At 36.8% G+C, this 19,476-nt stretch overlaps 3 protein-coding genes across 3 annotated transcripts; 1 reads left to right on the top strand and 2 right to left on the bottom strand.

Annotated features, from left to right (window-relative positions):
• Window positions 1-3,942: 3,942 nt before the first annotated feature.
• On the top strand, window positions 3,943-5,729 carry LOC106348087 (vacuolar protein sorting-associated protein 20 homolog 1). Its single transcript, XM_013787744.3, has 6 exons — window positions 3,943-4,382; window positions 4,581-4,733; window positions 4,822-4,974; window positions 5,065-5,148; window positions 5,242-5,383; window positions 5,474-5,729. Exons 1-6 carry the CDS (start codon window positions 4,281-4,283, stop codon window positions 5,497-5,499), a joined length of 660 nt encoding a protein of 219 aa, XP_013643198.1. The 5' UTR covers window positions 3,943-4,280; the 3' UTR covers window positions 5,500-5,729.
• On the bottom strand, window positions 5,676-8,534 carry LOC106348076 (histidinol dehydrogenase, chloroplastic). The gene is made up of 13 exons (XM_013787733.3): window positions 8,281-8,534; window positions 8,074-8,183; window positions 7,955-8,007; window positions 7,814-7,886; window positions 7,636-7,737; window positions 7,462-7,563; window positions 7,292-7,363; window positions 7,122-7,184; window positions 6,992-7,033; window positions 6,839-6,898; window positions 6,566-6,676; window positions 6,282-6,452; window positions 5,676-6,193 (listed from the first exon to the last, which is right to left on the bottom strand). Exons 1-13 carry the CDS (start codon window positions 8,357-8,359, stop codon window positions 5,822-5,824), a joined length of 1,410 nt encoding a protein of 469 aa, XP_013643187.1. The 5' UTR covers window positions 8,360-8,534; the 3' UTR covers window positions 5,676-5,821.
• A 4,967-nt stretch (window positions 8,535-13,501) lies between these two features.
• On the bottom strand, window positions 13,502-17,947 carry BNAC03G50410D (retrovirus-related Pol polyprotein from transposon 17.6). The gene is given in 5 exon segments (XM_048749623.1): window positions 13,502-13,880; window positions 14,118-14,269; window positions 14,593-14,732; window positions 14,828-17,458; window positions 17,461-17,947. Coding segments are annotated over 2 exon segments (1,686 nt in total). The 3' UTR covers window positions 13,502-13,880; window positions 14,118-14,269; window positions 14,593-14,732; window positions 14,828-16,259.
• Between the last annotated feature and the right edge of the window lie 1,529 nt (window positions 17,948-19,476).

Below are 19,476 nucleotides of genomic sequence, written 5' to 3'. Positions count from 1 at the left end.
AAGGATAACACATTATTCTTTATTATATAAGACCTACTCCACATTCCATCCAAAGGATGTGCTGTTGCTACACACAGCTAAGAAGTTCACCACTTATAATGACCTTTTGTCATATATTTTGGCTTCTGAACAAAGAAAGCAGAAAATCAAAGATACCTTCAACACATTTGACAAGCTTCAGAAAAGATGCATTGAGCTAAAGAATAATGAGATGATGCCTCCTATAGCTGATGAAGCTGAAGTTGAGCGCCATATGGCAACACATGCATTGTGAAGACCATATTATATAATTGTCTTTTGACATTCTCATTTTCATGTTTCCTGAGTTTATGTTTCATGAATTGCTTTGATACTTTGCTTTATACACGACTTCATTAATAAAATGAATTACTTTGAGTTCATCATTATCTTATTCAAACTGTTGTTTGATAAGAAACTATATCTATATGCCTTTATTGTGCCAAGATAAATATGATTGAGGATTAATACCTCAACTCATTTTTCCAAAGAGTTCAAAGAAGCCTTTGACAAATGGCACTACATGCTCTGCCATCCAGACTCAGTTATAAAATACTCTTGAACTCAACTGGACATTCCTTGAAAGAAAGGAAAAGAAGTTCGACCAAGGATTTGCCTAAATGACATTATATTCACCCTATAAGGTCCATTGAATTAAGAAGAAAAAAATGGTTTCCAACAATGGATAAAACGGAATAATAGTACCTAAATTAAAATCGCCTAAGTGGTCGAGACTACATTCTCTATTGATCTAGTGATCAATATGATATTAGGCAAATAGCCAGGGCAATCATGTTTGATTAACCCACGGAATTTATCACTTAGATGGCATTACCATACTTAGCCATTCGGATTATGATGCAAATATTTAAAAGGGCACAAATGTTATCCCATAAGATCTCACGTGTGTGCAATATATCTATGCATAAGGGAATTTATTGTCCCAAGCACCTCGAATTTGAGTATGTTCATGAGGGGGAGTGAGGACAAATCCCAAGATACATGACCATACTAAAATCCGTGAAACATGGTCCACAACCATATTACATATTGGTTGAATTTGATATAAAGACCATTACCTATAAGGTTCAAATTCTAAAAGTCCATATGCTTGGGGACACCATGAGTTATAAAAGAATGAACCTACTACATCAGGCCATAGTAATTATATCAGGCCATATAAGTGATCATAGATATTCCCACCTCAGACTGATACGGGTCATGAGTCCAGACATATATCATCTTAAGATATTATGAAAGAATCCACCACAAATATATGTGCCATCTAAGATCATGTGATCTTAGAATCTCATAAACAGGATTGGGAATATATGTTGGATATATATTATGAATATACTTTCTCCATAAGTTTAAAAGAAACCTTGAGCCAAAATGGGTGATCTAATTATAGACCAAGGAACAAGGATTATATAAGGTTTATGAATCCGAATATCCAACAATGAAAGGAGAAAAGTAATAAGCTGGTATAAAGAATGATAAAGAATAGTATCTACCATCTGGTATCAACCATCAATGTCTTGGCAAAGATCCTCGGACTAGAAAATAATTTATAGACGTCCATATGCTACAATGATAGCAAAATAAAATGCCAGACACATTGACCTGAGAGAAAGAATGACTATGTCATCCCAGCTTAGCACCACACGGTTTTGATGTCTTAAAGACACAACCAAGTTGCTACAAAGTCTATATAAGATAGACCAAATAAATGTTCCAAATAAAGTTCCATAAATTCTAAGGAACTTCAGAAAGAAAGAAAGGTGCATGAGATAAAATCCGAGTTTTATTAAAGAAAACCATTCCAGACATTGAGATATAAGGCTGACCAGCTGAACAACTAGGTACTATACCATATAGCTTGGGACGCCAAGTTATAAGGTTATTAAAGTCCTAGATAATGAAATCTCAAATTGATTTATACCATGTCTGGAACTAAAATGAACTATATATATATATATATATATATATATATATATAAGTGTGTCGACACATACATTCATAGAAAATGCGCAAGTATGTAGCACATGAATACAAAGATATGAATCGAGGATCATAAACCCACACAAGAGTACTCATAATGAATAATGAAAGAAACGTGGGGTTTAAAGTGATATATAAAAGGCGTATTGTATTGGCCATGAATATGTAAACGCCATATGATGCCCAGTGAATATATAAATCCTGAAAGAAGGATAAATCGTGAGACAGACCGGGAAATGTCTATATAATCCAATGTGGTGGATACTACTACATATGATGTCTGGAAGAAATTCAAAAGATGTAGTATGCTATATATGACTCACTGGATGATGATGATAATATTATTGGTACCAAAAGGTTTACCAAACGGTATTGAGCTCAGAATCAAAAGATGAGAAAAGAAGTTCTCTTGAACAGCATTTTCCTAAAGTTGTTCATGGACTGAATTAAATTACTACATGTAAGCAAGTGAAGAGTTCTATAAAAACAATTCAAATCAGTCCATATAGGAATTTTAAATTCCTTGTGTTTTATACTAACCAGCCTAAGATAGGTTAAATGGTTATTCATTAAACCTTAGAAAAAGTTATAGACCATCACCACAAATTAGCCAAATTTTGGTAATACTTATGGTTGGTCGAATTCTCAGCATGAACCAACCAAGCTGTGGTATGAATGAATAAGCTATCATAAAGATAAGCTATAAGATCAAAGTTCATCTTTGAACAAAAAGGTATAGGACCACATTATGCTTCCATATGCGACCCAACGGGTCCGACCATCATATATGAAGATAATGCAGCTTGCATTGCTCAACTCAAAGACATGTATATCAAAGGTGACCGAACCAAACATATTCTACCCAAGTTCTTCTTTACCCATGAGTTGCAGAAAGCTGGAGAGGTCAACGTCCTTCAGATCCGGTCTAGTGAAAACTCAGCCGACTTCTTCACCAAATCATTGCCCTCTTGCACATTCAAGAAGTTCACGCAACAAGATGGCACGCGTAGACTCAAGGACCTTCAGTGATGTCCAAATCAGGGGGAGTAATATGTGTTGTACTCTTTTTCCTTTCTCTGGTTTCCTTTTTTACCACATTGAGTTTTGAGTTTTCCGGGAAATGTTTTAATGAGGCAATATTAGCATGTTACAAACCCTATATGGTTATGGCATTCAAGGGGGAGTGTTATGAATCATGAAGTGGATGATCCATAACCTAGACAATACAAGTTCAAGACTAGAGTCCATTGGGGGTTTACATCAAGCCACATGGAAGACCCATTCAACCTTAGTCTTTATAAGTTTGACCATGTCATTATGTAGAGCATCTTTATAATCAATTCTCCCTTTGACTCCACCTTGTATGAACCACTATATATAGTGGTGTAAATAGTGCTGGGTTCGCGGGTCAACCCGCCCCGACCCGCCCCGCCCCGCCGCGGGTCGAATCATTTTTTCGATTCAAAAACTCGACCCGTATAACCCGCAAACAAAAACTTTCATATCCGCACCCGCCCCGCCAAAACCCGCGGGTAATATTAATTATATTAAAAATAGTTATTTTAATTAAAAATAATTATTTTTTATTTATATAATAGTTATTTTTAAAAAATACTATTAAAAAATATATTTATAATTAAAATTATACAAATATTTATTGTTTTTTATATATTTTACGAAAAAATGTTTTTTTTTTCAAAAATGTTTTTTTTTTTTTTTTAATTTGCGGGTTGGCGGGTACCCGCGATTCAAATTCGGCTGACCCGCACCCGCCCCCCTCAAAATAATCTCGACCCGCACCCGCACCCGCGATTTAAAATTTTCAAATGGTTCGACCCGCACCCGCCCCGCGGCGGGTCAAACGGGGCGGGGCCCGCGGGCAATGATTAAAATTTCCAGCTCTAGGTGTAAACAATAAGAAATATACAACACATTCTCACAAATCTTCTCTCAAATCTTAACATTAATATTTTAGTTGTATCTGTGCAACAGGGATGCTTTCCCTTAATTTTCACAGTATCTAATAATTTTTATTGTTTTGTCAAATAAGAATCAATATATTTTTTTCGGTTCGATTAGTCTGTTCCAATTATTGGTCAGATCGAACCAATTTGGATAATCTAGATCCGGTTCTTGCTATTCTGTTTGTTGATCGAAACTGAAAATCGCAGAGAGGAAGAAATTGGCGTTGTTCTTCCCAATTTCTAGAGCCGTCTAATTAGTTTCTTTCTCTCATAATTGGATTGCAAAAGTGACGAAGGATGGGGAATTTGTTCGTGAAGAAACCACAGATCACGGATGTTGATCGAGCGATTCTCTCTCTCAAAACCCAGAGACGCAAGCTCGGCCAATACCAGCAGCAGGTTTTTCGATTTGATCCAATCTCATGTCCCTTTTTTCTATTTTGATAAACTGAGATCAAATAGGTTTAACCATTGTAGTTTTGTTTCATCCGAGGATTCGATTGTTAGTACTTCTGATGAGAAAAAGGCTCAAGCTTTTTGAGTTCTAGGCTGATTCCATTTTTAACCCATCATCTTCTTTAACGTTTCTAAATTTAGCTTGAGAAAGTAATTGAAGCTGAGAAGCAAGCTGCAAGAGACTTGATCCGCGAACATCGAAAGGAGAGGGCTTTGTTAGCTTTGAGGAAGAAACGGACGCAAGAGGAGTTGTTGAAGCAAGTTGATCAGTGGGTCATCAATGTTGAACAACAAGTAACTCCTCTTTCTCCTTAATGTTAGACAGCAAGTAACTCGTCGCTTTTGATGCATTGATGTGGCTCGAACTTTTCATGTGACTCAGTTGGCAGATATTGAACTTACCAGCAAGCAAAAGGCAGTGTTTGAGAGCTTAAAGCAAGGTAGCAGTGCTATTAAAGCCATTCAAAGCGAGGTTGACCTTGATGATGTTCAGAAACTTATGGATGATACCGCTGATGCTAAAGCCTATCAAGATGTGAGTCCAAGCATTTTTGTTTGTTTGTATCGTTTATGTGCTGCGTTTTTAGTCTCCTCTTTTTACAATGCTATATGTTTTGGATATTAGGAGCTGAATGCTATACTGGGCGAGAAACTATCAGCAGAGGATGAAGAAGAGATATTAGCAGAATTTGACAACTTAGAAAGTCAGGTATGTTTCACGAGTCAAATAGAAAACAAACTTGTTTAGTATCATCTTTGATATAGGGAGAGAGACTCATGATGATGTATGTTTTGTTTAAAGCTTGCTGTTGATGAGATGCCTGATGTGCCTACAACAGAGCCCCAAGAATCTGAGAATTTGCATCTTCCAGACGTACCAACTAAAAAACCTATCGCTTCCAATGCGGAGATCACACCAGCTGAATCAGACACAAAGAGAAAAGGTCTTTCCCTTTCATTTTTTTTTTCTTTTGATTGCCTTTTAGATTTGCAAGAACTCATACATGTTTTGGTCGGTTCCTTTCCCTCTGCAGTTCTCGATGAACCTTTGCCAGCTTGAGCTAGAAGAAACTGATCACCAAAAGATTATATCATTCTTTAAGCACTTTGTAATGCTCTTGAAGTTTACTGTACAATGTTGAAGTCTCTTGACGTTTGTAAAGAACGAAGTTTTTGTGGAATCCCACTGTGTTCGTTGGAAGTCCACATCACTAAGTACTCTTCGGTTCAATGATGTTACGCGTGAAAGGATTCAAATTTCAATAATGAAAGAAAATCCAGATTATGACAGAGAGTGTTACAACATCTCTTATATTATTCTTATTATTATTATATCTTTAAACCAATGTCACCTCATTTGAATATGAAGACAGCCATTCAATTCACTTTGTTTGGGTCTGTTTGGCTTCGATATCCTTGAGTCTGAGAGTGACGGCTCTCTTGTGTGCATCTAGACCTTCAATTTCAGCCATAGTCGCAACATACGGACCAAGGTTTCGCAGACCTTCCTCTGTCAAGGACTGTACAGTCATGAACTTCAGGAAAGAGTCGAGAGAGACGCCACTGTACATTCTCGCATACCCGTACGTTGGAAGAACGTGGTTTGTCCCGCTCGCGTAATCACCAACGCTCTCAGGAGTCCACGGCCCTATGAAAACCGAACCTGCGTTCTCTATCAGTCCCTCCCATTTCTCAGCGTCTTTGACATTGATGATCAAATGTTCAGGTGCATACAGGTTTGAGAAAGTTATTGCCTGGAGGATTCCGAAACAAATGATGATCTTTCTTACACATGCTGTTTTGAGTTAGTAACAGTAAGTGTGACGGTAAAAGAGAGATTACCTCAATCATATCTCGAGCAAATACTGTGAAGCTGTGACTTAGAGCTTTTGAAGCAAACTCGCCTCTAGGAAGGCTTTTGCATTGTTTGGCAATTTCTTCTTCGATGGCTTTGAGATTTACACCATCGCCTACAACAACAAGAACAACCTGACTATCTGGACCATGCTCAGCCTGCAGAGAAACCAACAAAAAAGAAAGAAAGAAAGAAATATACAAGTTAGAATCCTGATGAGTTAAACCTGAAAATGTGCTATGTTGAAAGTAAGTCAGTGAGAGAGGAATACCTGAGAAAGCAAGTCGGCTGCAATGTAAACTGGGCTAGCATGTTCATCAGCGATTACTAGAACTTCTGAAGGGCCAGCAGGCATATCAATCGAAACCATTGCCTCGCTGTTCTGAAGTAAGAAAAACAAAAACAAGATAAGAGGGAAATTTCAATCCAATAGGAATTATAGGATTCATAATCTCCTCTTTTTTTCTGTTTCTGCTTTCCAGCATGATAAAGACTACTCTAAACAAGTTAGACCCAGAAAATAATAGAGGAATGGTATCTGTACTTGAAGAATCATCTTCGCAGCTGTAACATACTGATTCCCAGGACCAAAAATCTTCTCAACCTGCCAATAATAACCAACGCAAATTCATGTGTGTTTGGCTGGAAAAATTGTCTGATATAAGCTACTGAGGCATATTATAAACCATATTTATACCTTAGGACAAGAATCTGTCCCCCAGGCCATGGCAGCTATAGCCTGCAAAGGCAAAATGGAAATTTTCAAAATCTGAAACAAAAAAATCGACAGCATGAAAACATATACGAAAAAGCTAACACAAACACACCTGCGCTCCACCAGCTTTAAGGATGTGGGTTACACCAGCCCTCTTAGCACAATACAGCACCTCCTGCATCAACAAGAAAACATACTTATCAACTCAGCAGCAAGATATATATAAAAAAAAGCGAGTAATACTGAATATAATCCCCAGAAACAAAGCAGCTAGAGTGCTACCTTGCATATGCTTCCTTCCTTAGTTGGTGGAGTTGCGAGGACAACTGTTTTACATCCAGCAATCTGAGCAGGCTGAGAGAGGAATTAAAGAAAAACAAAGACCACGTTATTGCACAACTAGAAGAAGAATGAGAAAAAAATCAAAAAGTAGTAAACAGAAGAGAGCTTACGATTGCAAGCATCAAAGCAGTAGATGGCAAAACAGCAGTTCCACCAGGCACATAAAGACCAACAGAACCAATAGATCTCGACACCCTTTTACATCTTACACCCTAAGAAAACGAAAGGAGTGAAGATCAGTGGATAGACTTTAAGTAGCTAATAGGTTTACCAAATCGACTTACTTTCATATTCTCAACGCTTTTCTCAGTTGACTTTTGGGCCAAGTGAAAGGCATAAATGTTGTCATACGCAACATCAAACGCTTCTTTAACTGCGGAGTCGAGCTGAATACAAAACAGCAGACAAGAAAGGATCATATTCGAATAATTTGTATGTACACGGTGCTAATCTATCTACTACCTCAGGGATATCAAGTTCGGACACATCCTCCACCACTTTATTGAGCTGGACTTTGTCAAATCTCTCAGTATACCTGAAAGATAACCAAGCTAAATTGGTTTCCACCTAAAATACTTCAAATATAAAGAATCGGTCAGTTACTCTTTGACAGCAGTATCTCCTTTGCTACGAACAGCGTCGATGATTGGGTTAACCTGATAGTAACAAGCTCATGTCATACGAAGAAGACAAGTGAGAGAAGGAGAAAGGAGGAAGCTTACAGTGGTGAAAATGGAAGAGAAGTCAATGCGAGGGCGTGCCTTCAAGTTCTCAACTTGAGAGAAACTAAGTTCAGATAATCTGTACGACTTCATCGAACACCTAACGAATCCTGTAAAGTAATCAATTTTGGGTTGAGCAAAGACGGAACATTTGAATCTAGACATCTGAGAGAAACCCACACATCAATTCTCATGAGATTATATTACCTTTCTTAGCAGCAGTGCGAGTGAGAAACGAGAGACGAGGCGAGGAAGTGAGGGAGAGACGAGATAGATCGAATGACATCCTCACCGGGTTTGCTCAAATAGGGAAGGAGATGGTTGACTTGATTTTCTCTCTCTCTCTCTCTCTCTACCACTTACATCATAGGTGTTATTTCTTGATTTTAGAATACAACTAATATCATATGAGATTTGAGTGAGTTAGAGAGAAAATTTAATGATGAGAGCTAAAGTAATATATTAAATTTTGGGTGTTTATTGTTTATAGTTTTTAAAACGATTTTGGAGAATGTTTGATTTATCGTTTGTAACCAACAATATATAACAGTCAGTCTCCCTTAAACAAGAGTAAGACGAGAGAATAATCTAATTAGTCTCTAATTCATCTTTGCGAACTTTACCTCTTGATAAATCTTTAACCATAGAGATATAGAGAGATCAATGGGATGATAATTCAGATTCAGTTTTTGATTCTCTTATTTTAGTTCTTGTGAACAACAAATCATACATTATCCTAAAAGAAAGATATCTTGAATAAGAAGCTAATATTCGTAATTCATAGATATTAAGGCCTAGATCACTTTTTCTGCACTATATTAGTACTCCGCTCTGATCCACTTCTTAATTCATAGATATTAAGAAAGATATCTTGAATAAGAAGCTAATATTTTAAGTTTTAATCTATGAAAAAATCACTTTTTCTGCACTATATTAATACTCCCTTGTCTTGAGGTAGGCTCAAATGAATCTACAGCGAAATGAGTTACTAGATCGGTTACCATACTGTAGGAGGTGCTTATGAATAAAGATTGTGATCTCTTTTTGAAAATGTATAATTTTTTTTGACATTTATATTAAACTGAACAAAGATCCAGTCTACCATCTATCTTGTCAAACGCACATATCTGCAGCAAAAGCAGCTCTACAAGTAGCATCACTCCATCTTTCGCAAGCATGATTAGGAATGGAATTGGGAAACCCGCCCCGCTGTGGCCCACCACGCTGAGGTCTCTATCTCTGGTGGATCTTTGCGGGTCAACCCGCCGTAACCCACGGTTCTCAACCCTCTACCCAAACCCCCCGCTTGCTACATAGAACTTTGCGGTCTGGCCTGAGGGTAGCGAAAATGCAGTCCTCATTCTTTTGTTGTTGCTTGACTCGTGTGGTGGTGGTTCATATGTGTCTCCTCTCTGTTCAAAGGAGCTTGGTCTGAAGTAAGGCAAACAATAAAGCAAAAGATCAGTTTCTATAAGAGAAACATATGAGCAGTACTAAAACAATAGTCAAGAAGTGGATCAGAGCGGAGAACCATTTCCAGTGATTATATCAAACAACTTATAAACAAAAAAACAATCTCTTCTGGAGTTGATGATAAACCAGATATATGAGACATGATCACGGTTTCTTTGGTTTTTCTACTAAAGATTGAAAGTGTAATATTGTATCATACGACTCGTATCAATCTGATACCAACGCTTCATTTTATGTGACAGTGATATTGTTTGCAAAAGTACATAACAATTCTTATTGAAACTGGTGTTAATTATTAACTGTACACTATTTAAATATATGAGAAGTATAGTATTGTAATAGTGTTTGGAATTTTTTTGATCCAAAACACTTAAATATTCATCAAATATAAAAATAAATAATTATTTAATTGTGTATATTATATTTTTTAGTTATTTATTATCTGTCATTTGTCATTTATGTTGTTTAATACTTTTATCTCCTTTTATATTTTGTTTTCTTTAATTATTATGATAATGTTTGTGTATTATATATACAGAAATAAAATTTATTGTTCATCAAACAAAATATATGCAATAGGAAGTTTGTTTATTTTAGTTAAGAGTGTGAATTCTTAATATTCAGAATATTAATGTTAAATATTTCAGCATAAGTAAAAAAATTTATCTTTTGGGCTTCTATTTAAAATGATCCATTAAATTATTACTTATCATATTAATTCATTATAATTTATTGCATATGTTTTGGTTAAATTATTTTATTCATTAAATTCTTTATTTCACCCACTTACTCGTATCAAATAAATAATGTATTGTATTTTTCTTTATTGTATATGTGTTACTAAAAACACAATATTAAGTGGCCATCTTGATATAGAACCATAGATGAAATTCTATTTGGGAATTGAGGAAACCAAAACTATTATTTGTTACTTAAGCTTAAATCTTAAACAGTTTGAATTGTTGAGTATTATTTTACATTCCTTAATACTTAAGTTATTATATAAAGTTAAAGTTTAGTTTTTTCGAGCAATAATAAAATTCTGCATAGGAATACAAAACCGGAAAAAAAATTGACAATCTATAAACTGTAAAATCTCATTGTTCTTCTCCGACATTAGCATGATCAAAACATGAAACAAATATTTCTTATTCTTCAAGTGCAGCATTCACCAGATGTTTTTTTTCACCATACGTTTCTTGTAATACAATTGTTCAAAAACAACAAAATGAATGTCTATATAATTGCCTATCCCCAAGCCTTGGGTGAATGTTTTCTTCTTGGCGTGTTATGTTCCATTACCTAACATTAAATCAATTTAAAAAAGCAAGACTATATTTACCTACTTACTCAATATATTCTTATGGAATATTATTTGATTACTACAATATAAAATCACTAAAACTAATCACCTTGGAGCTCAAAGATGTAAATTAAGAAAATATACATTTTCTGTTATCATTTGAAGAAAATAATTTATAAAATTATTTTAAGTTCTCAGAATGTATATTACATGATTGTTTTTTACTATGTTTAATTATATGGAGTTTCAGAACCCTTAGATGCTTAGCATATGTGTAATAATGTGTATATTTTATATTTATATCACATGTTTAATTTTCAGTGTGATTTCTTAGTCAGGCTTTTATATACAAAACATTGAAAGATTTGAATTTAAACCAAACACCAATTTGAATTGGAAAGAACACGTAATTGGAATTTGAAGACTCTTTATATAGTTTTCAAATTTGATTTACAAAATTTGTTTCCAAAAAGAATCTAATACCACTTGAAATGATAATTCAACCAAGTCATATGGTCGTTATATAGATTAATATTTGTCTTTTTCATAATGTATAGATCATTGTGAATGTGAAATTTTCATCTTTGTATTTATGTATCTTAGCTTCAGTTCCTTATTTAGTAAAGAACTTATGGAAAATTATGACGAAGTTGACATATACGCAAACAACTATAAAACATACACACGTCCCGTCATGCTATTGCAGCACACAAAAACAACCTATATAACATACACACTGATGTGTTGCAAAAATAAACATACACACTAACGTCATGCCATTGCAGCACACAAAAACAAAGAAGCAGTAAAGAGGAGTTGGTTCGTCGAAGTCAAATAAGTTCCAATATATATAAAAGCTGAACAAAGAAAAAAAAAGCATAAGTGCCCTTTTACAGTTAAAAAATATAAATTAAACTTATTCCAGCAAACATAATTTGTCATGTTGGAACAACAATCTCTGACTTTGGCAGTAACTGAAAACTAAATAACATACACATTGTTCTAACTGTAGGAGAAGACGTGAAGTTGTCTTTATTACTCTCTTCATAAAACTCTTCACCTCTTGGATCCCTACACAATGATTTTGTGATTCTTGAGCTTGATTCTACAGATTATCAACTTTGCTTTCTGATTCTCCGAGCATTGACAGCATCTTATGAAATTGATTCCCAGCTAATGCATTTTCCTCTTCAATCAGTTTGACTCCATCACTTTAGGTTTTCCACAAGACACTTATATATTCATAAAATATAAAATAAAATAATAACCTGATTTTTTAGTCCAAAATCATTATTTATGTTTTGCTAATGAAGTCGGGTAATCAGGATGACACAACACACCTCCTGACATTACTTGATATGCATCAGTTTCTTGGAACGCTATTGCTACGTTATCTCCAGCTCTTGCAATGGTGAAGCCCTGAGAGTCATGCTCCAGAGAAAGCAAGATTTCTTGATCTCCCGATGTCATAACCATTACCTAGCAGAATGTTCCAGTAATGTAAGCCATTAGTTGAAGCAGACTCATTAGTATCTTTAAACAATATACTAAAAGCACATCCATAAGAAAGTTTTTCGATTTAAAGCTAATGACAACAAAGAGAACTTGGAAACTCATAACACCTAAACATAACTTGTACACAAAGTAGTAGTTCTGTTTAAGGATACTAATGAAAAACAAACGAAGGGAGTGCTCTGTTAAACCCTTGTTGAGCGAATCTGGTCTGAGTCAAACTCTCTCAAAGACTGCAACTTTAACTGTCTCTGTGTCTCTCTTCATCTCTGTCGCAAACTTGTGTTCCAACTTTCCGACATGTCGTTGTGTACATCTAATCTCCACCCTTCATCTTCTTCTACCAATCTCTTCTCCAACAACAACAACTCCCCAAAACCATCTCTCAACTCTCTCTGGTTCTTCACCTCTACTTCTCCTTCTTCCTCTGTTGCTCCTCTCAGTTTCTCCACCACCAACCACGCTCTCGTTTCCCTTCAAACCATATCCAAAGCCGCCAACTTTGGCTTCGTTGCGTCACGTTAGAGTCCGAGCTCTCTATTTCGGTTTCTCCCGGCGGTAACGGCGGCGCTGGTAAGTTCCAGTGATACCCTTTTGCTCGCTTAATATTCAGTGTACTAACTTCGTTTCAGTTACTGCAGAAGAGAGAGGGATAGTTCTTGTAATCGGTACCGGAGGGAGAGAGCACGCCCTTTGTCACGCCTTGAAACGCTCTCCTTCCTGCAACTATGTGCTATGCACGCCTGGAAACCCCGGCATCCCGAGCTCCGGAGACGCTACTTGCGTACCTGACCTCGACGTATCAGACAGCTCAGCTGTCATCTCCTTCTGTCGAAAATAGAATGTGGGTTTAGTGGTTGTTGGTCCTGAATTGCCTCTTGATTTCGTAGCGCTTTAAATAGGAGGAGGATCAACGGGAAGTGAAACGAAACAATTAAGAAGAGTTTAAAGATCATCATTGATTGATCAGTAGTGTCTCAAGGAAACTGAAAATTCTGAGTGTCGGGGAGGATCATCGACTCTCAAAACTTTAGAGGAAAAACAAAAGTTTGGCAACACGGGCCTGTATAGACTGAGTTAAAATGTTAACTCAAAAATAAGTTCAGTTTTACTCTTCTTCGGTAGAAAGCAATGGTGACGTGGTGAAAACAAACTTACTCATTGGCTGATTTTTTTTTGAGGACGTGGCATCCCTCTTTGTTGAGAATATTGTGTTTTTAGTATTGTTAGATTACATCATTATAGGGATGGGTCATCAACAAGACTACAACTACTGTTCTGACCGTATGGTCACTTCTTTTACCAAGAAGCACATCTTCCATGAACCTTAGACCGCACAGTCTCCATAGCTTCAAGACCACCCGGCCATTGCTTCCATTAACAGAGCCACCTTCGGTTTTTGGTGTTCTCTCCGCAAGTCTCTCCAGCAGCTCCTGGCAATCAGCAGAAGTGACCATTATACCGAAACTATTCTTCCCTCTCCAGCAACTTATAGCTATTGTTGATGCATCCACCTTCACTGGTTCAGTAACAAACAGAAGACCAACATTAGTTACTGTTACCAACTTCACATAACACACCACATGAAACTAAAGCTCCTACTACATGTAAACCATAAGCAAAGCCAATACACATGAGACAAGGAATAAGGAACAATAAAAGCAACAACAACGAATGAGATTCATCCCACCTGCCACAAATTTTAATAGCAGACAACAAAGAAAACAAAGAGAGGGTGTTATAGGGACAGTGATACCGATTTTGTTCTTCCCAATAGTTCTTCTTTCACCCACAGCAACGACTTCACCTCCTTGAGCCGTGGATGGAAGTAAGATACCTCCCATAGTCTTTTCCTCCGCCTCCTTAATCTTCACCAAAACTCTCTCCCAGTGGCTTAATTGAAGTGTACTGTAAATAACCATACACAAGAAAACATCAAAGAGAGAAGCAAATAGGCAGGAATGGAGATTCCTCCCAGATTCACCACATTTTTTAGAGTCTATCATTCCAAAGTTCAGACCTTTATGTTCAACTCTAGTTGTTAACCATAAAAGACAGTGAATAGAGTGTAACCAAGTGATGAGAAGTGAGACTCTTGATACAGCAAGAGAACAAATAGTCAACCAAAATCAAAACCCCCGACACAGATACAGATAGTCACGACAAATCAAAACCCAAACCTAAAAATTCCACAAATCGAAACCCTAATAAAGATTTAAGAAGAGAAGTACCCAGGAGATTTAACTTGGTGGTGGTGGTGAATGTCGCACGAACAAACCACCGTCGCTTCTATATCTTCACCGCCGTCATCCTCCTCCTCTGTCTTCTCCGTCTCCGCTTCAGAGGAAGAGAAGCTCTGCCGTGGGTTCACCTTTGTCAAAATACCGTCAGATTCAAAATAGAGAGAGTGAGGGAGAGATAGAGTAGAGAGAGACAGAGTAGAGAGTGATATAGAGACAATCTCACCTCGTGGATGGTGGAGAGTCATCGGGTTTCTTCCTGCATCTTGGTCTCTGCTAGAGGACGGCGGGGACGAGCTGGTCTCCGGTGAAGTTGCCAAACGTTAAACCAAATAATATCATCACTTAGTGCTTTAGCTCATCTTAAAAACAATTCATGTTTAGTAAATCTTAATTTATATCAGTATCTTAATTTATATCACTTTAAATTGTTTATAATTGCGTGATTTTAAGTTTTCACATGTCAAAATATTTTTTTAACAATTTAAAAATTATTTTTAAGATCAACTACATCAGAAGACTCTCCTGAACGTCGTCTAGACGACTTACAATATCTCAGAAGACTTTCTGTGGCTATATTCGTAAAAATGAGTTTTGTTTTTTTGTTTGGTCACAAGAAGCTGACTGTAATTTCACAAGGCTTTTAAATTAGTTTTACATTTGATTCAAATTTGGGTATAATTTTACATTTAAAATCAAATTTTTAGTCATATTTTACAAATTTTCTAACAATTAATATAAATAATTGAATAAAGTAAATATATTTAGCTGAATTATATAGACTAAGATTAATCAAAATATTTACTCCATAATAACAATTATAATTTATATCTATTACATTTTGAAAAATCTGTTTCAATATGCAAATTATATCTTGACAAGGTAATCTGAAAGAAAATAAATCTTTCACACTAATATTCATATGTAATTAGGCAAAGGAATCACTTTTATATTATTTTGACTATAAATCTCATAAAATTAATTGAAAGATTTTCCTTAAAAATAAATATATTTTATGCAAGTTTATGTTTATATGTATATATTTATCAATCTAAAATATAATAGAACTCTCAAACAATTTATAAAACATCCTACAAAATGAGTCTCTCCAAAAATATACTAATCGCATTTGTTTTCACTCTTTTCTTCGTGATAGGGGTGGGCGTTCGGGTACCCATTCGGGTTCGGTTCGGATCTAATCGGGTTTCGAATTTTTGGGTTTAAAGATTTCAGCTCCATTCGGGTATTTCTAAATTTCGGTTCGGGTTCGGTTCGGATCTTTGCGGGTTCGGTTCGGGTTCGGATAACCCATTTAAATTATTTTTAAAATTTTAATATTCATTATATGCTTAAAATTTCTCAAAATCAATAAATCAAAATAATATATTACATATAAATTTGTATAATATATGTCAAAATACATAAAATTAACATATAAATTGGTTTGATTTAAATATTTGGATTGAAAATCAATAGATATTTCAAGCATTTTGGTGTTTTGAATATATTTTAGCTATTTCAGACATTTACTTTTGACTATTTATGTATATTTTCAAGTATTTTAAACAATTTTAAAGTATCTTATACATTTTGGATGTTTTTAATATATATTAAATATAAAAATAAGTAATAAATTTAGGTATATAAATCTATTTCGGTTACATTCGGGTACCCGAGATACTTCGGTTCGGGTCAACTTTAGATAAAGTTGAGTGTTTATGCGTCTGACAGATCCCACATTCCGCCACATAATGTTGTATCTGTTTTTGCATTCCTTTCCAAAAGAACGACCCCTGAACTCGCTTCACGGTCTTAAGAACTTCTGAATTTCCTCCTACTTTACTGTCATGGGCCTCTTGCAATATCACCGAAATGAAACGAGAAGATTTTGGTATGACCAAACGCCTTTTAGACCATAACCTCCCCTCGATGACTTGGTATTTAGTTGAGACCAACGTTCCATCTCGTATCTTTCGAATGATGTCTTGCAAACCCACATCTTCTCCAATCTCCTTATACAAATCTTCCCATTGAAGCACAGTAGGGACAGTAAGTGCCACAAGGGAAGAGGAATTAGAAACAGAGCGAGATAATCCATCTGCCGCTTTGTTCTCCTGGCCCGGCTTGTAAAATATATCAAAATCGAACCCCAGTATCTTTGTTAGCCATTTCTGATATTCCATATTGATCTCTCGCTGTTCCAATAAGAACTTCAGACTCCGCTGATCCGTGTGAACATGAAACTTAGGCCCAATCAAGTAATGTTTCCATTTGCGGATAGCCATGACTATTGCCATCAGTTCTCTCTCGTATGCTGGTTTCAGTTGTTCCCGGGGAGTAAGAGTGTGACTAAAGAAAGCAATAGGTTGCTTGTCCTGCATCAATACCGCACCCAACCCGAATCCCGAAGCGTCTGACTCTACCACGAACACCTTCTCGAAGTCTGGTAATGCTAACACTGGTGCGTGACCCATAGCATATTTCAACCCATCAAATGCCTCTTGTGCCTCCTGAGACCAACAAAACTGATCCTTTATGAGTAACATTGTCAGAGGACTTGCTATAACTCCATAACTCTTGACAAATTTTCGATAGTAACCCGTTAATCCCAAGAATCCCCTCAGCTGTTTGATTGATTTCGGTGTTGGCCAGTTCTTCATTGCTTCAATCTTTTCTGCATCTGTTGCCACTCCCTGAGCCGAAATCATATGACCCAAGTAATCAATTCTCTCAACACCGAACGTACATTTCTTCTGGTTAGCAAACAGGCTCTGATCGCGTAACACTTGTAACACCAAACGAAGATGTGCCTCATGTGTTTGTTCATCCACACTATAGATCAAGATGTCATCAAAAAGACTAGCACAAACTTTCGGAGGAATGGTTTGAAGACTTTGTTCATCAATGCCTGAAACGTCGCCGGGGCATTAGTGAGTCCAAACGGCATAACAAGGAATTCATAGTGACCCTCGACGGTTCTGAACGCAGTCTTATGAACATCAGTCTCCAGCATGCGAATGTGATGATAACCTGAACGGAGGTCGAGTTTAGTGAAGACAGTAGCCCCATGAAGCTCATCCAACAATTGATCTATCACATGAATAGGATACTTATCCAACACTGTAACTCGATTCAATGATCTATAGTCCACACAGAAGCGAAAGGAACCATCTTTCTTCTTGACCAGCAGGACTGGACTTGAAAAAGGACTTGTACTTGGTCTAATGATACTTGTAGTAAGCATATCATTGACCATCTGCTCCATTGCGACCTTACTGGCATGAAGATATCTATAAGGACGCACAGACACAGCTGAAACTCCTGGTTTCAGGATGATTGCGTTCATTTCCTCTGAATGGAGGTAATGCCGTAAGGAATGGTGAACACATCCTTAAACTCAAAGAGTAACATAGAGAATTTTGTACGAACTTCTAGAATCGCAGATGTTGCTATAGAAGTAGCAAGTAGCACTTCTCTTCCTAGCTTACTACTCTTATAGACTGGCATCAATGATTTGAAAGAGAGTTTGGTGCAATGTAGGGATTTATCACCCAATAGAGTCACCTTATTCCCTTTATAGACAAACGAAAGGAGCTGCTCCTTCCAATCCACTTCGCACTTGCCTAAGGTTTCAAGCCACTGAATGCTGAGTATCACATCCACGTTTCCCAGTTCAAGAGAGATGAAGTCACTTATGAAGTTGGTTTCATTTAATTGGAAGTGGACTGCTTGGCAAATTCCCAAAGCGTTCACAGTCACTCCATTACCCAACAACACGTCCAAGCTACTATCAGCATAAACTTTCAATTGTAGCTTGTTCACAACTCCTGGTGTGATGAAGTTGTGAGATGCTCCGCTATCGAGCATGACTATCACCTCTTTACCGCATATGTATCCCCTCATCTTAGTCGTATTAGGAGAATCAATGCCAAGATATGAGTTGAATGACAACGTGTAAAGTGTCTGTTGACGCATATCTTGTAGCTGATCTTCATCATCGTCACGTAGATCAACCACTTCCATCTCAAGGCCATTAATGACTGTTAAGACTCGCAACTCTTTGTGAGGACACACGTCTCTATGTGCTGGTGACCAAGGTGCCTTGCACTTGAAGCAGATCTTATCCTTTCGCATACGATCGAGCTCTGCGTCAGTATGTTGTAATCTTGGTCTCACATTGTTGCGTTGAAGGGGTGTGTTTTCCTTATTAGCCGTTGAGTCCAGCTTTAGAGTATCAGTACGGTGCTTGTTGTTATACGTACCAGCACGTGCTCCCGACGTCTGCCTTTGATAGCCTCCCCGCCCTTCACCAGCGGCCGAGCTTATCATGCTACAGAACGTCGTACTCTGCATCTTCAGCACTGCCAATTTGTGTTGTGTTAACGTGACTGGTTCCTTCAGGCGAATTACTTCTTTCATGTCTGGTTTCAAGCCATTAAAAAATACTTTAATCAAATTCCTCTCATCAATCCCTGTGACTTGATTCCGCAAAGCTTCAGACTCATTCACATATTCCTCAATCTCGCCTTCTTGTTGTAAACGGAATAATCTTGTTGCAGGATCATTATCAATAGGGCCACTGAATCTGTCAAGCATTCGATCTGTGAATTGCTCCCAACTCAAGAATGGCTCACTGAGAATCTCCCCGTTGAACCACTGTAACACCGGTACTTCTAAGCTTAGTGACACCAAATGAAGCTTCTCCTCTTCATTGTAGTTACCAAACCTGAAAAACCTCTCCACACGAGAGATCCAATCGAATGGCAAAGCACTAGAAAACACATGCATTTCTATTTTCTCAGCATCTTATCTCTATTCGCCAGAGTACCATGGATTCCCCGATAACCTAATAGCGTTGGAGATCCTTCCGTTTCT

Source organism: Brassica napus, chromosome C3 (assembly GCF_020379485.1).
Source record: "Brassica napus cultivar Da-Ae chromosome C3, Da-Ae, whole genome shotgun sequence".
Classification (NCBI taxonomy): Eukaryota; Viridiplantae; Streptophyta; class Magnoliopsida; order Brassicales; family Brassicaceae; genus Brassica; species Brassica napus.
This window is presented reverse-complemented; position numbering and strand designations above follow the sequence as displayed.

Bases quoted from the DNA above. Each gene is read 5' to 3' on its own strand.
- LOC106348076 (XM_013787733.3), bottom strand. From the start codon at position 8,359: ATGTCATTCGATCTATCTCGTCTCTCCCTCACTTCCTCGCCTCGTCTC. The intron at 7,887-7,954 runs GTAACTGACCGA...GTTATCTTTCAG, and splicing joins GGAGATACTGCTGTCAAAGA to GTATACTGAGAGATTTGACA. The intron at 7,185-7,291 runs GTAGCACTCTAG...TTGTTGATGCAG, and splicing joins AGGAAGGAAGCATATGCAAG to GAGGTGCTGTATTGTGCTAA.
- LOC106348087 (XM_013787744.3), top strand. From the start codon at position 4,281: ATGGGGAATTTGTTCGTGAAGAAACCACAGATCACGGATGTTGATCGA. The intron at 4,734-4,821 runs GTAACTCCTCTT...CATGTGACTCAG, and splicing joins TCATCAATGTTGAACAACAA to TTGGCAGATATTGAACTTAC. The intron at 5,384-5,473 runs GTCTTTCCCTTT...TTCCCTCTGCAG, and splicing joins ATCAGACACAAAGAGAAAAG to TTCTCGATGAACCTTTGCCA.